Consider the following 22,269-nt stretch of genomic DNA (forward strand, 5'->3'; position numbering starts at 1 on the left):
ATATTTAATTGTATAGAAATTGTGAGTGCAATCTAGATGAAATCTTTTCTTTCTTTTTTCCAAATTGTTTGTTAATTACTGGTTAATCTGAACTTAAAAAAAGTTTGGTGAAAATATGTGGAAGCTCTGCATGCCCCAGTGATTTAAAGGGGTCTTGAATAAAAAAAAAAAAATCATTTTATTATCTTCCCTGGGGTCCACTGATAATGTTAGTGAAGTTTTTCTATTTTTAATTTTTTTCAATCAAAATGGTCATGATTTAGCAATATACGATCCTTTTCCACCCTGTCTCTGGCCCTCTGTCTAAACACTCCGTTTTTGCCTCAGCGACCCCTTTGAATTTCAATGTAAATGCTAATATCATGCAGCCTTTCAAATATAGCCATTTTTTAAACTCAATCGGAAGAGAATGAACAACCCCAGAATATTATAAAACTACATCTCCAGGATTACACAAAGCACATCGAACACATTGCATCTGAATTAGGGCTGTCAATCGACTACAATTTTTTTTAATAGAATTAATTACATGGTGTCCCAATTAATTAATCGCGATTAATAGCACATAAAATATTTGCTGATAAAGCCCCTCATATAACAATAATTCAATATATAATGATGAAATGATTATACACAGTTATCTTTAAATATATATATATTTTTTTTTTTTCCGATAATTAAAATGCATTACATTCTTGTAGCAGAAGACTTGATCATTGATAAGACCATTCAAAAAGCGGCTTTAGAAAACAATGTATTATTTACTACTATATTATTGATCATAAGTCATCATTGGCATACAGTTCACAGCAATCCATTTCACAAGTGAATTTGTCAATCAGTTGGAGATTTATTATGAGGGCTTTTTTAAGGACCTGTCAATGTACACCTGCGTCAGACTTTTTTTTTTATTTTAGAAACAAGCCAGGGGTATACGTAGTACACAATACTACAGATATATTTTACAGTAATGCCAAGACATTATATTCATTACATAGTGCAATGGTTTTCAATGCTTTGGAGTTGTTGGAGGTACAAAGAGTATTTAAATAATATTTTAAGTCTTTACAAAAAAGTGCAAATAGGGGCTCTATAAAGAAAAGTAAAACTAGTTAAAATATAGGTACGTACAAAGAAATAAAATTTTCTCAAATACTACAGCGTGAACACATTCCCAAAAAATGTGAGGGGCAGATTAATCTACAGCATTACTGAAGGAGCAAAGTGGATCTATTTCAGGGAGCATTTAAATAAAGATTGATTGGTTAAAAGCGGTGTAACAGTTTAAAGGACACCTCCTTAACCTTGTTGGTAATTAAATATTTGTGAGGTAAAGTCCATATGACCTGCGTCAGACATGCTTGTGTCACGTCTCGGGTGTTGCGTCATAAAAGTAAAATGTTTAGGTCACTGTGTCAAGTTAAATATAGTTTAATACTCAATCTTTAAACACATCTTGAGATCCCTTGGTTTGCACGTTTATGTTGTGTCCGCGCTGAAGAGTTGTTAATGTTTTGTTCACTGTAATAAACTGCGCGTTGCTCACACAGCTGAAATTTCACTCACTGCCCTCTGGATTAACAGGTGGTACTACAAGCTTGAATCTCTCAGGAAAAGCATTGCAATTAAATGCGTTAATTTAACGCGTTATTTTTTGTCAAATTAATCGCACGTTATTATCGCGTTAAATCGATAGCCCTAATCTGAATATATAATAAACCGTATAGCACAACTGTTAACACTCCCAACCTGTCTACACCGAACGCGAGAGGTGCATCGCATCAAAAGCAATAGAACCCATTATGATCTAAGCTGGTGTCCATAGAAGTGTCCGTTGCAGCGCATCATGCCAACAATAAACCGGTGTCCTGTTACATTTTGTGCTGGTGTTACTACTGCCAACAACAGTTCTGAAAGTTTTTGTCGATGCACAAAGTGTAGACCGCGTCAAAGGATGCACCAGGTGTATACTGGATATCAGTACCATAAACTATCATGACATTCGATGTATTAATGAATGGAACTATTTACTTGCGTTTTTGAATCGTTTTATAACTGGTTCACAAGCAATGCACGCTGAAATGAGTCAACAAAACATGCAACCTAAGCTGAAATACGCAGATGACGCATCCACATGATGCACATAGGTAGTCCAAAGCACAATGACTATGCATATATCCAGTTTCCAGTGTCATCCTGCACTGAGGTCCACATAGCCAGAAACGCATCAAAACGGTCAAAGACATCCATCTAGTGCATGTTTACATACACCAATATTAAGAAACAGTTTGTTGAGCAGTTTATGCACAAAACGACAAGAGGCAGAGCTCTGTAGGCCTATATCCTGCTCTCTCACTATCTCTTTACGAACTGAGTCCCCCAGTGGGCGAGGCCAAGGGTGTGATGATGTAAAGTATGCATTGATGTTGTTGCTGTAGAGGCAGTCAGGGATTAATGAGTATTCTTTGTGACATCACTATATACGGATATAGAGAGTGAGGTGTTTTGGCAGCTTGGTTTCAATAAATGTTTTTATAGTAGAAATACAACTTGTACGTTAAATGTGTTCTTGTTCTTATTCCATATTTTGGTGCTGTGGTGTGGCTAATGACTGCTTTATTTTTGTTCCAGTAATTTCCATGCGGGTAGTGAGGAGTTCCGCACTGAGTTTAAAGTCCCTCCGTTTCAGGACTGTGTACTGAGCTTCCTGGGTTTCTCTGAAGAGGAGAAGACCAACATGGAGGAAAGAACACAAAAACACGGTGCTGAAATCTCATGTTTGTGTGTACTTTGCCCTTGAAGTAATGGAGTCTGAAATGTTTTATGTTAAATTGTTAACAAAACATCAGCTCTTTAAGTAATTCTCCATTAACCAAAGACTTCAGTCTGAGATGCAACTGAGATGTTGACCCCAGGAAAAAAAGTTTTGTATTTTATTGTCAGACCATCTCAAAAAGAACTAATGCCTGACCTCTGCTTGAGGAGGGATTTTAAAGGAGTATGTGGTGTTTGTTTTGTTTAGGTGGGCGATTCCAGGCAGTGGGCAATGAAAGGTGCACACACTTGGTTGTTGAAGAGAATTCCATTAAGGAACTGCCCTTTACACCCTCCAAAAGATTGTATGTAGTGAAGCAGGAGGTACGAACTTTACTTATTGTCTTGTGCACACATTCACACAGACTCCCACATTATGGGGTTTGTATGAGTCCCAAATAAGTGTGTAAAATACACTCATGATCAAGTGTGCTTTGAGATCTGCTGTTTTTTTGACTGTACTCTGTTATCTAGTATATTTTGACCTATTTCAGCATATGTCAGTGTAAGGGTGGCTGGTAAAAATGTGCTAACCAGTAGAAATTGGAGTATAGCTTATAGTGCGGTTATGCTAAATTCTCCCACATGGTAGGGAAAGTGCATTTCAATCACTTTTCATTTTGATAGAAAAAGCTGCATCCTTCATGGTGTAATACTTGCCCTCTGCTAAGCCCTGCTGCCCTTATTCTTAATACCACCGTGCTTTCTGCTACCGCCTGTTCTGCAAATCCGGAGAGAGATGTGATCACATTGAGTTAATAACCTTAAGAATGATTAAATAACACCTTTCTGAACTGTGCATTTATTTCTGCTATATAGATGCCAAAAAGGCTTCCTGTATCTTACGCTGGGTTAACGCATCCTCCGTTAGCGGGGCATGAGCAGAGCGGTCGCGTTGGACATTCACACTAGTCGTGTCTCTTCCACGAGAAACTGCAGTGCATCTGCACAGAAAATAAAGTTATCTATGAGGCCCTATGGCAACAAATTTCTTCAAGGTCATAATAAGCTGAGGTTATTGCTGCTTAAGGACAAAAGCTGGCAGTCAAGTGTAATTCATATTTATCAGCACACTTGGTTGTGATTGGTTAATGTTGTGTCTATACTGTACACCTATATACATAGAATGGCAAATGGTCTGGCAGTTTATTAATTATAAAGTTATTTTGAGTTTACTTGCATGCAGACATATAAATTGTAGTTCACTATAGGTTCAGTTTGAATAATTTTGATTTGCTTTTGTGTCTCATATAATCTGATTATTTTAGTGTTGTACTGCAATCAGAGAAAATTGCAAAAATAGGCTCAATGGCGAAACTATCTGGCCACTGCCACTTCTGGGATGCGTCACCTCGCGCTTACAGTGGAAACGGTGGCATCTGTTAATATGGTCGGCGAAACGAAAACGCAGCGCTCATGCCTCTCTCATGGAGGATGTGTGAATCCGTCGTAATGGAAGGCTGAATCCAAAACAAATACATGGAGGGGTTTCCTTCCAAATAGTATATTTTCAAATAAAAACAGAATAGACAAATTACAAAAAAGTAGAGCAACAAAAATAGATAAAAATAAAAAAATTTAATTTGTCTTGTATTAATGAAGTTGTTTCATTTCCGTGGACAGGTCAGCCCCTTACTTCGACATTGTCTTCAAGCAAATCACTTTCTTAAAAAATTAAAATGCATATTGTGATATACTGAATATATCTTTATTGTAAAAATTTCGCAGTTTTGCTTTTTGCTTATCACCCGCCCATATATGGTTTTTTGGGGAAGTCAGTTGTGATCATAGATGCACCAGTGGTTAAAGGTGCTGTAAGCAATTAAAAAGAAAAATATGCATAAAAAAAATCCTACTCCCTTAAAGATAATAATGAAATAAGTGTACTGAGATATCTCACTGGTCTCTGTGACCGCATTAGACTTTGTAAACCACAAAAGAAAAATGTGTTCGCGGATATTTACGCTTTTCACCTGTCAATCATTTTGCTCATTCTCATGTTGTATTTGAAGCAGACAATTGTGGCTATTGTGAGTCATAATGTTTGTCAGTTGAGGGCGCTATTGTGCCACTGTTGAATTTATCAGCCACATGAGTAAACAATGCTCTTCTTTTGTGCTGATTTGTCTAAAAATTATTGGACTGAGGGGGCGTGGCTAACTCATTTGCTCAGTCACATGAATGCTAAATATGCTTTAATAGCTGTTAACAGGGTTACAGAACAGGGTTACAGTGGAGATGTTTTAAATGTATTAATCTTTGATTTGTGCTCTTGTTTTTGTTTTGTCTCTGTCTTGTCAGTGGTTTTGGGGCAGTATACAGATGGACGCCCGTGCTGGGGAATCTATGTATTCTTATGAAAAGGTGATGCACCTGCAGATACATTGATTACAGAAAATTAAATAAATTACAGTTACTATAATAATACCCAATCTATAAGACATTTCAAAATCCAGTTTTTCAAGTCCAAATTCTGCATTATGTGAAAGTGACAAGCAATTAAAATATTTTTTGTCCTAACCAACCACATTTTATTTGGTCTCTTTCTGTGGTGTTAAACTATTTATCCACGCCCATAGTCAAATCTTATTGGTCCAAAATACCACACCACATAACTGTACATTTAAACATCAAATATGTTCTAATTGGCAGTTTTTGTTACATTGCTATGAATTTTTGCCTTTAGTTTGGACTAATTATGGGGAAAATATTATTTATTTTTTTACACCAATCAGCCACAACATAAAAAACCACCTGCCTAATATTGTGTAGGTCCCGCTCTTGCCTCTGAAATGGCACTGATTTGCATCTCAGAATAGAATTATGCTGTTCTTCTCACCACAATTGTACAGTGTGATTATCTGAATTACCGTAGACTTTGTCAGTATGAAGCAGTCTGGCCATTCTCTGTTGACTTCTCTCATTTAAAAGGCGTTTCCATCTCCAGAAATGCCGCTCACTGGATGTTTTTGGCACCATTCGGAATAAATTCTAGAGACTGTTGTGTGTGAAAATCCCAGGAGATCAGCAGTTATAGGAATACTCAAACCAGCCCGTCTGGCACTTATAATCATCCATGTGATTTTCTAATCAGCCAATCATGTGGCAGTACTGCAGTGCATAAAATAATTCAGATTCGGGTCAGGAGCTTCAGTAAACATTCACATCAACTCTCAGAATGGGAAATCATTTTGATCTCAGTGATTTGGACCATGGCATGATTGCTGGTGCCAGAAGTATCTGGTTTTGAGTATTTTGTTAACTGGTGATCTCCTGGGATTTTCACACACAACAGTCTGTAGAATTTACTAAGAATGGTTACAAAAAAATCCAGTGAACAGCAGTTCTCTGGATGGAAACGCATTGTAGATGAGAGGTCAACAGAGAATGGCCAGACTGGTTCGAATGTTGTGGCTGTTTTTTTGTTGTTTTTTTTATACATGCATAGAGACATAGAGATACACCAATTTGTATTTATTATGGACATTAATGCATTGCGTCTTTTACTGAAATATTGCAAACACATAGTGTCCCACAAAAATGTACAGTCCTACTAAACCGTTCATCAATAGTGATTGTCAATGTAACAAATGTATCTTCCTCTCAGCCGGAGAGTCCTGCAATGAAGAAGGCAGTGTCTCTGCTGTCTATCACAACGCCCAACAGCGGCCGGAAACGTCGGCGTCTCAGAGAAACCTTGGCTCAGCTCACTAAGGAGACGGAGATCTCGCCTTTCCCCCCACGAAAGAGACCCTCAGCCGAACACTCCCTTTCCATGGGTTCTCTGCTGGACATCTCCAATACACCTGACACCTGCAAATCCAGCGGAGGTGAAATCCATAATCTTGAAGTCTTTTATCCAAGACAAATAAACCAATTTCCCTCTATAGAGTAAAGCCAATCGTACAAATATACAAACAATACTTGGGGATTTCAGAGTTCTAAAAAAGTATCCGGTTAAAAGTTCAAGTAAGCGATCAAATGTAAAATAATACCCTGACTATTTGAACTAGCTATAATGCAATAGAAGTTAGTGTTTTGTTTTTTCATTGTCAGTCTTGTTTTTTTATTATTAATATAAACAAAGTAAATTAAACTTCATTTACACTGCAAAACCTAATGAATAGATCCAAAATTTTAACATATAAAATTGTATTCCCTGTTTGTTTGCATAAGATATAAACTACTGTTCACCTTAATGCTCTCTAAGACCAGCATTTTGACCTAGTTTCTATATTTGAATTCATACTTGCATCCGCATTACAGTGCATGAGCACACCGCGACCTGTCAATCAAACAGTGCTCAGGTACTGAATTGGAGTCGATTCTCTGTACTACTGCAACTGCAGAAACACTTCTGTGTATAAGGGTTCCAAAGTGATCCCAGAGAGGACTGAGAGGAACCGGGAGAGCAGTCAGGGTTTGTTTTAGATGAGTGAGGCCGCTGTTTTTTCCAGAGCGCAAGCACAGGAGGAGCAGCGGTAGACGAAGGAGTGCAAGGGAGAGGGAGAGGAAGAATAGGACAGACAAAGAGTGGCCACTGCAGCGCACCAGCACTCCTGTATGCAGCCAGGGACATCAGACAGGTGACATCTATTTAACTTTAGCCCAGGCTTTAGGATTAATGTAAACCTTGATCTATGCCAATAGCATAACTCTTTTCATAGAATGTAGAGAACATGTGACATTGGCAATTTACTTGGTGTTTATCTGACAAAAAATGAACTCTGTTCTCTTAGTAGTGCAGTTCAAAGAGATGTCAGGTGTTTGTTTTTTTTGTTCCTTAAAGGGAGTTCACCCAAAAATGAAAATTATTTCATTTACTCACCTTAATGTCATTCCAAATTTGAACTGACTGTTTCTTCGGCGGAACATCATAGAAGAAATATTAAGGAATGTACAGAGTGTTGACTGTCAAGCTCCAAAATATGACAAAGCACAGTAAAAGTTGTCTAAACAACTTCTATGCTACAGTATATTTCAAGTCTTCTGAAGCCATACGATAGCTTTCTGTAAGGAACAATTAAGTCCAAATTTTAGTCTTTATTAATCTTCTCCTCCATCATATTTCTCTAATTTAATTTGTGGTTATGTTCAATTCAAATATGCTGGGGAAAAAATTACTTTACATTTACTAAAAATGTCCATGTTTTTGCACATAATTTTAATCATAATTGTAGAAAATGTATTAAAATCAATTTAAGTTAATTACATAATATTTATTGTGAAGTGAGGCGGTCTAGCTTAAACATTTGAGAAAAAACAGTAACTTGCAAATTTACTTGCAAGGATGCTTAATGCATACTATGTAGTCTGAGACAACATCATCTTGCATTACTGGTGACAGAAACATGATATAGAGTACACACACCTCAACACATGGTGCACAAAACACGATGACTGTGCCAATCAACAGATTTATTTTTTTCTTTTATCATGAATTGGTAATTTTGAGTAGAAAATGAACTTCAGACTGCACAAAACAAGTTACTTAATGTGACGACAAGATTAACAATACAAATTGTATAAATTAACTTGCAAACAGTAAACCGTGCAAGCTCACTAATTATTCAAGCCGATGCATGCTGGGAACAGCAGCTTTGAAAAGTTAAGGTAAATGTACTTTTATTTACCAAATATACTCAGATTAGCAAATAAATATGACAATGTTTTCTGCTTAATGATTGATTCACAATGAAGCATTATAAAGATAACAATCATAAATAATATTTACTTATAATTTAGAGCATTCATTTATACATATTTGAATGTTGAATTTACTTAATATTTTCAAGTTCACCTGGCATGACACATCGACACACCATATTAATTAAATTAGACTTTAGTTCTGTTGGAGAATATTTTCAGTGATTAACTTATATTTCAGTCTTACTCTTTTCCTCATGCAAAGCCTTCATGCTTCAGAATGCTTAGAAGTCACACAACTTTTTTTTTTTTTTTTCTTATCGGTTTTAAAAACTCAACAGCCACTGTCCAATTGTAAAATGAAGTATTCTGGACATTCAGCAGTATATATTCAGTTGTGTTCAATTGAAGTCATATGGTCTTGGAACAATATGAGGGTGAGTAAATTATGACAGAATTTTCATTTTTGGGTTTAGTAATCCTTAAAAGCTTCCAGTATTCCCCTGTACCCTAAAACATTACAAATCTTTACACCGAAGAGGCTCAAGCAGTTTGTGATTTCTAGTGGCTCACCACAGCATGTCTGCTGATGTGTTTCAGAGAATGTTAAACCCCCCAAAAGCTCAACTCCCGCCTTGCCCAAGCAGTCAGCACGATGGCAGGTCTCCAAGGAGCTCTACCAAACCGAAAGTAACTACGTTGATATCCTGGCCACGGTCCTGCAGGTTTGTGTTCAGTCTGTGTTTCTTGCATGCTCTCTCTCTCTCTCTCTCACAAACACTCACAGGAAGTGGAAAGTCACAGTACCTGGCTGTGGCCTTATCAGACTGAACCAGTGCTTCAAACCAGTGGGGTGGGAAATGAATTAGATTTGGGCACCAATGCCATGGACTTTGAGCTCTGCTTTACACGTCTATTTGAGGAGCTCATACACACAAACAACTTTGTGTTTGCTTGGATACTAAATGCCACACCTTATGCCAAAATGGCACAATGAGAACCCAGCCAATTTCAAACGAGATGCAATCACTCATTTTTAAACCTGTTTATTCTCATCAGTATTGTCATTAGCAAATTAGGAGACAGTTCATTAAAAACTAAACAGTTGAAAGAAACTGATTTGTGGAAATGTCAGACTTTCCAATACTATAGATAGATAGATAGATAGATAGATAGATATTAACAATTCACGATCAATGCTTTTTTTTTTTTTTTTAAGAAGGAAAAAAACTTGAAATATTTTTATAAGTCTTCTCATAGTTTGGGATTTCACTTTTTGAGCTACGTATGCTGAAAGAGCAGAACACCGGCAATCTGAACTTCTGTTAATGATATCACTCATTCTTAAATAATCCGCTATATCCACAGCATAAATGTAATATTACAATTTGCATCCAGATGTTGTCTTCTGCTGTTGTAGCCAATCCACCTCAAGATTCAAAATTTTGTGCATTCTGAGATGCTATTCTGCTCACTAAAATTGTACAGAGGTTATCTGCGTCACCGTAGCCTTTCTGTCAGTTTGAACCACTCTGGTCATTCTCCGTTGACCTCTTATCAATAAGGTGTTCCATCTGCAGAACTGTCACTCTCGGGATGTTTTTGGCCCCACTGAGTAAACTTTATAGCCTGTTGTGTGTGCAAATTCCAGGAATTCAGCCATTACAGAAATTCTCAAACCAGCCCATCCGGCACCAAAAATCATGCCATGGTCGAAATCACTGAGATAATAAAATTTTGGTCACAGAGTGTACTGTACATCAGCAAAGACAATGAACACAAACACAATGAAGCGAATGAACGTGAACTTATAAGTTGCACTCCAGTGAGGATGCGTAACTTGCAATGTAAATACGCCACTACACAACCTAATCTTATACAAGTTCGTTGCGTTTAAGTAAATGTTAATTTACTTAATTATTTTTAAATGTATGAATATTTGGGGTTAAGTTTGGTCTATTACACTTTTATACATTTTTTTTGACATTATCGTCAAATCAAATGATATGCTACTTTATTCATAGTAAAAGCGACTAAAATGAATAATTCATGAAACATTGACTTAATTTAAAGGACATTTTTGTTGAAGACAAAAATAATAAAAATAACCAACACACACATACCTCGTCTTATGACGATGGAAATGTTAAGACAGATATTTGAATTGTTTTTCCTTATAAAAACTTCATTAGCAAAGATGCAGTTTTAGCTTATTTCCATGAACCAATTCAAAACTCACTGTTTCACATACAGTAGTAACTCAAAAACGTTCATAGAAGTCTTTGCGAGGTATCTTGATACATAACAGGTTTTAATATAAATATTGCTGTTTCTTAATATATATTGTTAAATTACAAAAATAAATAATCACTATTAAAATGGTAAAATAATTTATTCAATCTCCATTTATTGAATAACTGCAAAACATGCCATAATTGTTTTTAACTAGATTTTAATTTATTTCTTATATGCAACATTTAGAATCTACTTGGCAACAATAACTGTTTGTTTGAACTGATGGATAATAAATATATATATAAATATATATATTAGTTTTTTCTGAGAAAATGCTTAATTTTAGATAAATATCATATCGCCACAGGGCTAAAATATCGACATTTCGGTACAAAAGGTTTACATCGCACAGCCCATTTCTGCCATTAATTTTTAAGCCATGTCCACACAAATTTTTGGTGTGAAGCTCAAAGATTTTGCTACATCGTTTTACTCCACCTAAAACTGATTTATTTTTTTTTAAAAAGCTCTTTACTACTATGAAAAACTTTGGCATTAGTAAACAGAAAACAAAATGTTTATTTGGCCTTAGACTACCCACCTACAAATCAGAGTTTTAATCCCCTGAGGCAACAAATTGTATTGTTCGGTGGAGAAATCCCATGGGAATGCATACCTCTATTGTCAAGTCCCACTCCATTAGTGATTGTCTTTAAATATGGTCATTATCCTGGCTCAGTGGGCAAGTTTCCTTTTGTTTTCCTGGTCTTTCAGCTCTTCAAATACCCGCTGGAGAAAGAGGGCCAGGTGGGTGGACCGATCCTTGCTCAGGAAGAGATTAAGACCATCTTTGGCAGCATTCCAGACATCTATGATGTGCACACTAGAATAAAGGTGGGCAATAAGCTCTCAAAACAGCTAAGTAAAGATTGAACAATGGCTGAATGAAATTTGTCAGCTGATGAATGTTCTTTGACAGGCGGATCTTGAGCAGTTGGTGATGAACTGGTCTGAAGAGAGGAGTGTTGGAGACATTATTTTGAAATATGTGAGTCTGACGAGGCTTTGAATTCCAACTCCTCTTGCCCAAACCTCTTGTATCAGTAAGACACTGGATGGCAGCTTTTGTGAACTTGATGTCTCTCTGTCTCAGTCTAAAGAGCTGGTGAAGGCGTACCCACCATTTGTCAACTTCTTTGAGATGAGTAAAGAGACCATAGTGAGATGTGAGAGACAGAAGCCGAGGTTTCACGCGTTCCTGAAGGTACTGTGGCCTCTTCGATGTGTTTTATAAAGTTTTCTTTATTAGCGAGAAACCAATTTATTGGCCAATATATGCCCATTTTGAGGTCTCTGCCTTATTGGGCAATTAATAGAAGTCTTGATATTTTGAGACCACATTTACAAACCCTCAAACTCATGACTTTCATCTGTGGAACACAAAGATATTGATGTTTTTAAATTCATGCAATGTGGTCCAAAACAAAAAGTTAATAAAGACAGCATAAAAGTAATTCATCCTACTTGAGTGGTTTAATCCATGTCTTCTAAAGCTATACAATTGGTTTTGGATGAGAAACACAAAATTGTATGTCCTTATCCACTTATTTAAGTTCAACGACGTGTAATCGAGTTTCTCTTAACGCGCAAAGGGGACTGTAGATGTCAAGACCCCTACTGAATGAGTTACAATGACTTGTATTGTATTGACAAATACACATTATATATCCTTGAAAATATTTTCATTTGTGATCCACAGAAGAAAGTATGTCATGTAAGTTTGAGACTGTACATGGGTGAGAGAATGGTGATTTTTGGCTGGACAATTCATTAAGTTCATAGCTAGGTCCAGTTATTAATCGGGTACTAAAAGAGTTGTTAATGGAATCATTACAGAACCATAACTGTTAAAGCCCTTACGATTCCAATCCTTAAATGAATAACTTAATGTACGTATTATTTTAGCCACTCTTACATATCATATGTACATTGACCATATCACCTATTGGTCAATCACTATGTTGGATTGTGGGTGGGTTTGTATAGATGTTCACAATAAAGGTGTTTTGTGTTAGTAAATTATCAACACCTTCACTTTTATATCATTGTAACCAGATTAATCAGGCTAAACCTGAGTGTGGCCGACAGACCCTCGTGGAGCTTTTGATTCGTCCTGTACAGAGACTGCCGAGTGTTACACTCCTACTGAATGGTAACACACATACTTTTACAAGTGACGTGGAAACTTTCCACAGACTTCTATTGTCTATAAATGAAGCTAATTATTTTTACATAAATAACTCAAACCATTAGAAGAAAAGTGTTGGATTTTGTCCTAAAATTGTTGCTAGGTTTAACGCATGGGCTCATTCACATTATATGTATTCATTTAAGAGCACGTTGGTAAGATGTCATCTCTTTGTGCAGTTATGACTTCTGCTCACACTGAATTATTTGACAGTTTGTCTTTCTATCCAAAATTATGTCTCTTTTCAGTAACATAAAATGTCAATGTTCTCGACTTGATCTTTTTTGATGTGTGCATGATGAAACTTTTGTGAGATCACTGACACAGGAGCATAGGATTTAGGATGGAGTTTGATTTTTCTTTCTAGATATAAAGAAACATACATCAGATGACAACCCTGATAAAGTGACACTAGAAAAGGCCATCGAGTCTCTCAAGGAAGTGATGACGTGAGTCCAGAGATTTACCACTGAAATTCTAGATTCATAGAAAACCATTCCTAGTCTTTTTAGTCTGGACATCCAGCAGAGATTACTTAACCTCTCTCTCTCTTTTTTTTTTTTTTTTTTTTTCACAGCCACATAAATGAGGATAAGAGGAAAACAGAGGGACAGAAGCAGATCTTTGATGTCGTTTATGAAGTAGATGGCTGCCCTGTGAGTAGTTTGTGTCTGGAAATTTCTTTCATTTTACACTCAAATCTCTAAATTAAGGAATATTTAATCCAAAAGTTGTTATTCACTGGAAATCTTCCCCTCCGTTGCACTGGTGGGCCGATATCCAGAGAACAGGGTGGCTGATACAATGCCCATATGTCACACAATTTAATATAGTAAATAAACATAAAATTGCTTAAAAAAAACTCTTATTTAGCACTATATTTACTCAATTTCACACGAAACAAAAATAATATTATATTTTAAATGGTAGATTTTGGGTTAGTCATCAAATTTTTGTAATTTATTTGCATATGAAGAAATTAATATATTAGGAAGAAGGAAAAAAACGGTGCACACCGTAGTCCAGGAACCATGGATGGCATGTCCATTTTCCAAAAAACAAAAAAAACTAAACTGAATCAAATCAATTGTACATGCAGTGTATATTGAAAGACATTTACCTACAGCACATGTGAAGCGCTTTTACTTTGGACTGCATCCGAAAACATACCTTGCAGCATAATCAGTTAATTGCTTAAATGACAGCCGTTTTGAATGTATGTATACGTCCTCTGGAGGCAGAATTTTTCTGGTTTCAGATGCAGCCTTGAAGTTGCACTCATGTGCTCGACAGTTTAAACGTCCTGGATCACCTGCTTGGATCGTTACGGATTGACCATCATGATTTGTGAATGAGAGAAACTATTGATCCTGAAGTTTTTGATTCTAGCTGATAGAATACACGCTTTTAGAGGAAGATATTAGATGAGCGCTCGAGGGGAAGAAAATGCTGGATTTTCGTGAGTGACATCGGTTTAAACGAGAAATCGGCATATTTGCAAATGGTATATAATACAAGTTTTATTGATATTTGCCGTTTAGAATTAGAAAAGTTGCAGGGAACTGTTGAGGAGAGACTGTTAGAATATGAGCTTCAGAGGAAGATTCATGAGCATTCCACAGGATGCTGGATCTGCTGAAGTTGTGTGAGGTTGGTTTATTCCATCTGTTAAAATAAGATATGCGCAGATGGTATATAATAGTTTTATTTATATTTGCTTTTTATCATTAGACAACACGGTTAAAAGTAACAAGGAACTGTTGAGGAGAGATGGGGAGAATAAAACAGGCGAGCACTGTAATACACTTAACATTAAACGTGTCTGCTGCTCTGATATGCAGACCGTTTAAATTACACTGTTTTGCACACCAGTCTATTATTGTAACACAATGGAACATAACAAAACTAACTGACTGGTTGTTTACATGTCTCAGTCTCTTCATATTCAAGCAGACTACTTTCAGTGCCCTCAAGGAAAGAAAATCAGCCAAACGGGAAAATGTATCAGCCAATGGTGATAATGAAAGTCCAAATATTGGCTGATATATTGGCCTCTGCGATATATCGGTCGACCAAAACTCAAATAATTTCAAATAGTCATATGAAACTAAATTATGACTCTTGATGCAACAAACCTGGAATAACATTGTAAGTAGCCTTAAAGATAAATACTAGAAACTATTATTGCACCAAATAACAGTAAATTGTAAACCCAATTGGTGTACTATGCTGTCAGTCTTGAATATATACAGTATGGTTGCTATTCCTATTATCTCTGTAGAAAAAACCTCTCATTCAGTGTAGCACTAAATGGATCAAAATGATCCAGTAGTCTCCTGTCAGGCTCAGCACAGAACTGCTGTGTCCAGGGATGGGGCTACCAAACCAATGTGATCAACCCCAGATGGGTGTTTACTCCTTTTCATGTTGTTCTAATCCCATATGAGCCGCCTCCTGTGGTACACAAAGGGAGATATTCTTTGGTATCAGAATGTTAGCCTCAGTCACCATTCACTTTCAGTGCATCTTTTTCATACACAAAGTAAATGGTGACTGAGACTAAACAAACTAAATTCTACTTTGGCTTGTTTAAATAGTGTTTGGGTGGAAATTGATCTGTGCGTGTGTGTGTGTGTGTGCGCACTTGTAGGCCAATTTGTTGTCATCACATCGGAGTCTGGTCCACAGGGTGGAAACCATCGCTCTTGGAGACAAACCCTGTGACATGGGGGAACACGTCACACTCTTCCTCTTCAATGACTGTTTGGAGGTAAATCTTCATCTTTCAAAATCACCACACCATGACAGCCCTTTAAAAATTTTTAAATATTACTGCCAGGCAAAGCGCTTATTAAACTTCATACTGCGAAAGCAGAAAAAATCAGATCCTCAAAAAGTGGCAATATATGAGAGACATTAATCTTGATTTCTTTTCTCAGACAAAGAGCCAACATTTCTGTAATGTTATTTTTTAACACATGAAGCGTTTGAGCATACAATTAAGTTGATTTATTTGAACAAAGTGCAATGTCACATAAATGACTCTCGGCTAGACTTGCATGGCTAAATCTCATGCAAACCTGTCATAAACGTGCCATGGTTATGTTTTGCTCTCAAATCAATGAAAGATATACATTTTACTACCAGTTAAATATTTGTGCACACATTTTATATAAAAACCTTTTTGATTTTAAGGCTTATTGTGAAATGCTCAATGAGTTTTGTATACAAATACAAACTGTACATACCTATGAAGTTATATATATAATAAATAAATAAAAATGTGTGTGTACACAGTTGAATTCAGAATTTACATACTTAGGTTGATAATAAATAAATTTAACCACTATACAGATTTCATATTTGCAAACTATTGTTTTGGCAAGTTGTTTAGGACATCTACTGCAAGACACAAGTATTTTTTCCAACTATTGTTTATAGACAGATTGTTTCACTTTTAATTGACTATCACATTTCCAGTAGGTCAGAAGTTTGCCTTTAAGCAGCTTGGAAAATTCCAGAAAATTATGTCAAGACTAATTTGGCTTCAGATAGGCTAATTGGAGTCAAATGGAGGTGTACCTGTGGATGTATTTTAAGGCCTATATCTAAACTCTGTGCCTCTTCTTGACATCATGGGAAAATAAAAAGAAATCAGCCAAGACCTCAAAACAAATCGTGGACATCCACAAGCCTGGTTTATCCTTGGAAGCAGTTTCTAAATGTCTGAATATACCACGTTCATCTGTACAAACAACAGTACGCAAGTATAACACCATGGGACCACGCAGCCATTATACTGTTTAGGAAGGAGACACATTCTGTCTCCTAGAGATGAATGTAGTTTTGTGCGAAAGTGCAAATCAATCCCAGAACAATTGCAAAGGATCTTGTGAAGATGCTGGAGGAAACGGGTAGACAAGTATTTATATCCACAGTAAAACCAGTCCTATATCAACATAACCTGAAATGCTACTCTTCAAGGAAGAAGCCAATGCTCCAAAACCACCATAAAAAAACCAGACTACAGTTTGCAAGTGCACATGATCTATCTAACCTTTCTTCTTTTCTGAAAAAATTGCTCTGGTCTGATGAAACAAAATTTGAGCTTTTTGGCCATATTGACCATCGTTATGTTAGGAGGAAAAAGCATGAGGCTTGCAAGCCGAAGATCACCATACCAACCGTGAAGCATGTGGGTGGCAGCATCATGTTGTGGGAGTGCTTTGCTGCAGGAGTGACTGATGCACTTTACAAAATCGATGGCATCACGAGGAAGGACAATGATGTGGATATATTGAAGAAACATCTCAAGACATCAGTCATGAAGTTAAAGTTTGGTCGCAAATTGGTCTTCCAAATGGATAATGACCCAAAGCATGCTTCCAAAGTTGTGGCAAAATGGCTGAAGGACAACAAAATCAAGATGGTGAAATATGATAGAAAATTTGTGGACAGAACTGAAAGCTTGCACGAGCAAGTTGGCCTTCAAACCGGACTCCGTTACACCAGTTAAACAATTTAAAGGCAATGCTACCAAATACTAACAAATTGTATGTAAACTTCTGACCAACTGGGAATGTGATGAAAGAAAAGCTGAAGTAAATAATTCTCTCTACTATTATTCTGCCATTTCACATTCTTAAAATATAGTGATCCTAACTAGAGGTTAGCTTATCTTTTGAAATCCAGGTTGGCCGATTAATGCTGCTGATTTATTTTGGCCGATATGTGCTTGTTTTTAACCTCTTATTTGAACCTTTTATTTGAAAGATAAAATGTAACACAAATAATTACTTAAGATAGACAAAATTCCTCAACAAATACATTTATTGAACACTTGACCAATCTGCACTTGTACACTTAAATTAAAAATGTATAATGTAAAAACATATTGTATAAATAATGTATAACAAATATATTAAATAAACAAAGCAGGTGTTACGAACTGCTCCGAGACACGAAGGTTGAGATCCAAATGCAGCTTTAATTAAGGGGCAATCCAGACACGTAATCCAATATTCAGAGCATCCAAGAGAAGCACAGGCATAACTAGGGATGGGTATTAAGGTTTTAATGGTATTACTATCTTACCGATACTGCTTATCGATCAGGTACTTTAACGGTATTCTTAACAGTTCTTTTTGTTATATATATATATATATATATATATATATATATATATATATATAAAAACAAAGATAAACAATTACACAAAGATAAACGTTATATAGGCACAGTGATTTAATTTCAGGAAAGTCTACTAACATTACTGTTCAGGTGTGGTCTAAAAAGAAATCTAATAAAGTAATCAATTGTAAAATAACACTGCATAATTTATCATAGATAGATTAATGCTTATTAATGCAGAAGTTATTCATTCAAGAGCTGTAAGTGATTTTCTCTTCGCCTTTTGTTGTTTGATTCGCAGTAATGGCTCAATCGTCAGCATGTTCATTAGACTACTTCCCCTTTAAGACCGAGTTCAGATCTAATAAGCTCCTGATGTGCCATATTTTCTCCCAACTATTTCCATAACTACGTCCATTTTAGACATAAACGGTGTTTAAGTGAATCTCCAAGCCGGTCGTTTTGACATATTTTTGTGTATAGTTGGTCGTTTAGACGTGCACATGAAACCCAAAGTAGCCTATACTTTGCTTGTCTCGTTGTGGTCTGTATCGGAGCGCTTGTTGCCTTGAGAACGGTATCTCTTGCGCTCTTTTTATTATTAAACGCATCCCGCAATTTAGCAACAGTAGCTAGACTGCATTTTACAACAATCACCGATCGTGCTGATTTTTTAGGGAGAAATGTCAGTGCACCGCTGTGAAGGGAAGGAAGTTGTGCTAGACAGAATGCGGCTTATGTATAAATATTCTTTTTATAATCTTTGGAAGGCGAAATCTAAAATAAAATCAGACTAATAATTACAGATCTAAACCAGGTTATGTTTGAATGTTTCGTTCTGTCACTCATTAAGCAGGGCTCTTGTTGTGCTCGCTGTGGCACCGTGTGAGAGTTCTCTCTCTCTGAATGCGAATAGCTAAATTGCATCACAGACGAATGGTTTCATATTATTATACATAGAAATGGCTGGGGAGATGATAAAATAACTTTGTCTTTATAGCAATAATAAATTCTCCAGTACCGATAACGTCCGAGCTTACCAAAGCCAGTCCTTCAATAGCCTATAGTGCGTTGGTATCTTTTTTTTTATTACTTATTTCTCTGCATTGAGTGACAACCCTCTCAAATATAAGACACACAAACAGAACAAATAAAAGTCTCAGATTCAGTGTCTGTAATTGCAAAATTCTTGCTTGCTTATTGTGACATGATAGCAACCCTTCTGCTGTGATAATGCAACTTCAACTACGCTATCAATATCCAAAGTAGCCGAACGTCATGTCGCGTTTTTGGCAGTAACATATCAAAAGTTTTTAATTAAATATAAAGAAGTTATACAAATTTAATCCTTACTGTTTTCTCCAAGGAACTTAGCTCCTTCCTTAGGCACTGGATGAGGTCTGCTCACTCTGCTGGAAAATGATTCTAGGGGCAGCGTGCGTCGAACACGTGTTCCACAACAACACTAGGCTGCCCACAGATGCGCCTGCCTAATAATCGGCTTGATATACTTGGATATTTGCTGATTATGTTAAAAAATGCAAAAAATCGGCCGATTAATCGGTCGACCTCTAATCCTAACTGACCTAAGACAGGGAATGTTTTCTATGGTTAAATGTCAGGAATTATGAAAAACTGATAAAATTAAAAGTACTGTATTAAATTAATAGGAATCTGAGAATCACCACTGAGAATAGGAATTACATTAATAGAAAAAACTCTTGAAAGTAAAATATCTGGATGTATTATGGTAATGAAAACTGAATTGAGGAAAATGTGTTCGTCATGAAATTACTGTCATGATTCAAATATCCTTAATTGGTCCTTTATGCAAAATATGATTTCTTTTTTATTTTGCAGTGAAATTTGACCTGGACAAGTTTTAATTAAATCCATCTAGGTCTTCCCTGACACACCCAGATAGCAGACATCTCAGTTTAACCTCAGCTTCTAATCAATTTCATGAGATATTTCCCAAAAGCACTGCAACCTCACACACGTTCAGTTCAGGGACATCGGGTGCTGTTGAAGAACAAATTCATTAATAATGTATGTATGTGCAGTTAACGTTTCTGTCACTGCTCTCCGATCTGTTTACCCAATTAGAGTGGGGATACGTTTAAGCACCATGGAGAGGTCCGCCCGTGTGTCCCGGTACGCGGTAGCGGTCCTCTTTACTCGCTGCTGGGTCTAGACTAGTAAGTAATGAGTGCAGGGAAAAAGGAAGCCTCAGAGTGCTCAATTATTCATTTAGAAAGTCCACTGTATGATTATCTGTTACCCCAGTTCTGGGTTACAAATTTTGGCTCTTCTAAAGCACTGAAGGACTCCCCACTGTTTTGCTTCAGTACAGGAGATAACACTTTACATTCCTGTATTATGAAGAAAGTAGCATGATTTAAAGGGAACAGATGAAGAATCATATTCTCCTTGTTCTTTTGAAATTAAGGTGAAAAGAAATGGACTTGTGCTGAGATTCTGGAAGAGCCACAATTAGTTGTTTTCAAATGATTATAAACGCACACTTGTGACAGCACACTATATTTATGGGCCATGTTGTTGCGCAGACTCTCACAGTAAGGATAATTTCACAGTTTAACATCATCCATATAGCTGCGCAGTGCTGGCAATCTTAGCCCAGATTGCGCACTCATTCCTCGGGCCATCTGTTTTCATCCAGGAAACTCTCAATAGTCTCCATAACGGTTTAAGAACTGTTGGGTACCTCTTATACAACTTATAAGTTATCCTGTTCAGGCCCGGGGCTGAAGTTGCCCTGACTTTTTCTACTATTTGCTTGATCTCACTCAACTTTGGTAGCGCTACATCAAATCCCACTGCTGGCTCTGCTGGCTGTGGGACATGTCATATATACACTCACCTAAAGGATTATTAGGAACACCACACTAATACTGTGTTTGACCCCCTTTCGCCTTCAGAGCTCCCTTAATTCTACGTGGCATTGATTCAACAAGGTGCTGAAAGCATTCTTTAGAAATGTTGGCCCATATTGATAGGATAGCATCTTGCAGTTGATGGAGATTTGTGGGATGCACATTCAGGGCACGAAGCTCCCGTTCCACCACATCCCAAAGATGCTCTATTGGGTTGAGATCTGGTGACTGCGGGGGGCCATTTTAGTACAGTGAACTCATTGTCATGTTCAAGAAACCAATTTGAAATGATTCGAGCTTTGTGACATGGTGCATTATCCTGCTGGAAGTAGCCATCAGAGGATGGGTACATGGTGGCCATAAAGGGATGGACATGGTCAGAAACAATGCTCAGGTAGGCCGTGGCATTTAAGCGATGCCCAATTGGCACTAAGGGGCCTAAAGTGTGCCAAGAAAACATCCCCCACACCATTACACCACCACCACCAGCCTGCACAGTGGTAACAAGGCATGATGGATCCATGTTCTCATTCTGTTTACGCCAAATTCTGACTCTACCATCTGAATGTCTCAACAGAAATCGAGACTCATCAGACCAGGCAACATTTTTCTAGTCTTCAACTGTCCAATTTTGGTGAGCTCTTGCAAATTGTAGCCTCTTTCCTATTTGTAGTGGAGATGAGTGGTACCCGGTGGGGTCTTCTGCTGTTGTAGCCCATCCGCCTCAAGGTTGTGCGTGTTGTGGCATCACAAATGCTTTGCTGCGTACCTCGGTTGTAACGAGTGGTTATTTCAGGCAAAGTTGCTCTTCTATCAGCTTGAATCAGTCGGCCCTTTCTCCTCTGACCTCTAGCATCAACAAGGCATTTTCGCCCACAGGACTGCCGCATACTGGATGTTTTTCCTTTTCACACCATTCTTTGTAAACCCTAGAAATGGTTGTGCATGAAAATCCCAGTAACTGAGCAGATTGTGAAATACTCAGACCGGCCCGTCTGGCACCAACAACCATGCCACGCTCAAAATTGCTTAAATCACCTTTCTTTCCCATTCTGACATTCAGTTTGGAGTTCAGGAGATTGTCTTGACCAGGACCACACCCCTAAATGCATTGAAGCAACTGCCATGTGATTGGTTGATTAGATAATTGCATTAATGTGAAATTGAACAGGTGTTCCTAATAATCCTTTAGGTGAGTGTGTGTATATATATTATTAAAGGCTTACTATATTGAATTGGACTAAGGCAAAAACATGGTTTGAAAGATGGAGTGTTGGTGTACTTGCTCAATTACATTTTGTT

At 37.0% G+C, this 22,269-nt stretch overlaps 1 protein-coding gene across 2 annotated transcripts in view; it reads left to right on the forward strand.

The window, feature by feature from the left end:
• The window catches only part of LOC127632486 (protein ECT2-like), a 43,338-nt gene that overhangs the window by 13,734 nt on the left and 7,335 nt on the right, over positions 1 to 22,269 (forward strand). Inside the window, exons 9-21 of one of the 2 annotated variants that reach the window (XM_052111078.1) lie at positions 2,632 to 2,762; positions 3,023 to 3,138; positions 5,116 to 5,178; positions 6,422 to 6,644; positions 7,272 to 7,400; positions 9,061 to 9,185; positions 11,470 to 11,589; positions 11,675 to 11,743; positions 11,849 to 11,959; positions 12,811 to 12,907; positions 13,311 to 13,392; positions 13,521 to 13,599; positions 15,594 to 15,713. In XM_052111078.1, the coding sequence (XP_051967038.1) occupies positions 2,632 to 2,762; positions 3,023 to 3,138; positions 5,116 to 5,178; positions 6,422 to 6,644; positions 7,272 to 7,400; positions 9,061 to 9,185; positions 11,470 to 11,589; positions 11,675 to 11,743; positions 11,849 to 11,959; positions 12,811 to 12,907; positions 13,311 to 13,392; positions 13,521 to 13,599; positions 15,594 to 15,713 (1,465 nt within the window). The remainder of the gene's footprint in view (positions 1 to 2,631; positions 2,763 to 3,022; positions 3,139 to 5,115; positions 5,179 to 6,421; positions 6,645 to 7,271; positions 7,401 to 9,060; positions 9,186 to 11,469; positions 11,590 to 11,674; positions 11,744 to 11,848; positions 11,960 to 12,810; positions 12,908 to 13,310; positions 13,393 to 13,520; positions 13,600 to 15,593; positions 15,714 to 22,269) is intronic. The other variant, XM_052111079.1, reaches the window with a different exon arrangement.

The sequence above is a fragment of the Xyrauchen texanus genome, chromosome 39 (genome assembly GCF_025860055.1).
Source record: "Xyrauchen texanus isolate HMW12.3.18 chromosome 39, RBS_HiC_50CHRs, whole genome shotgun sequence".
In the NCBI taxonomy this organism is placed as follows: Eukaryota; Metazoa; Chordata; class Actinopteri; order Cypriniformes; family Catostomidae; genus Xyrauchen; species Xyrauchen texanus.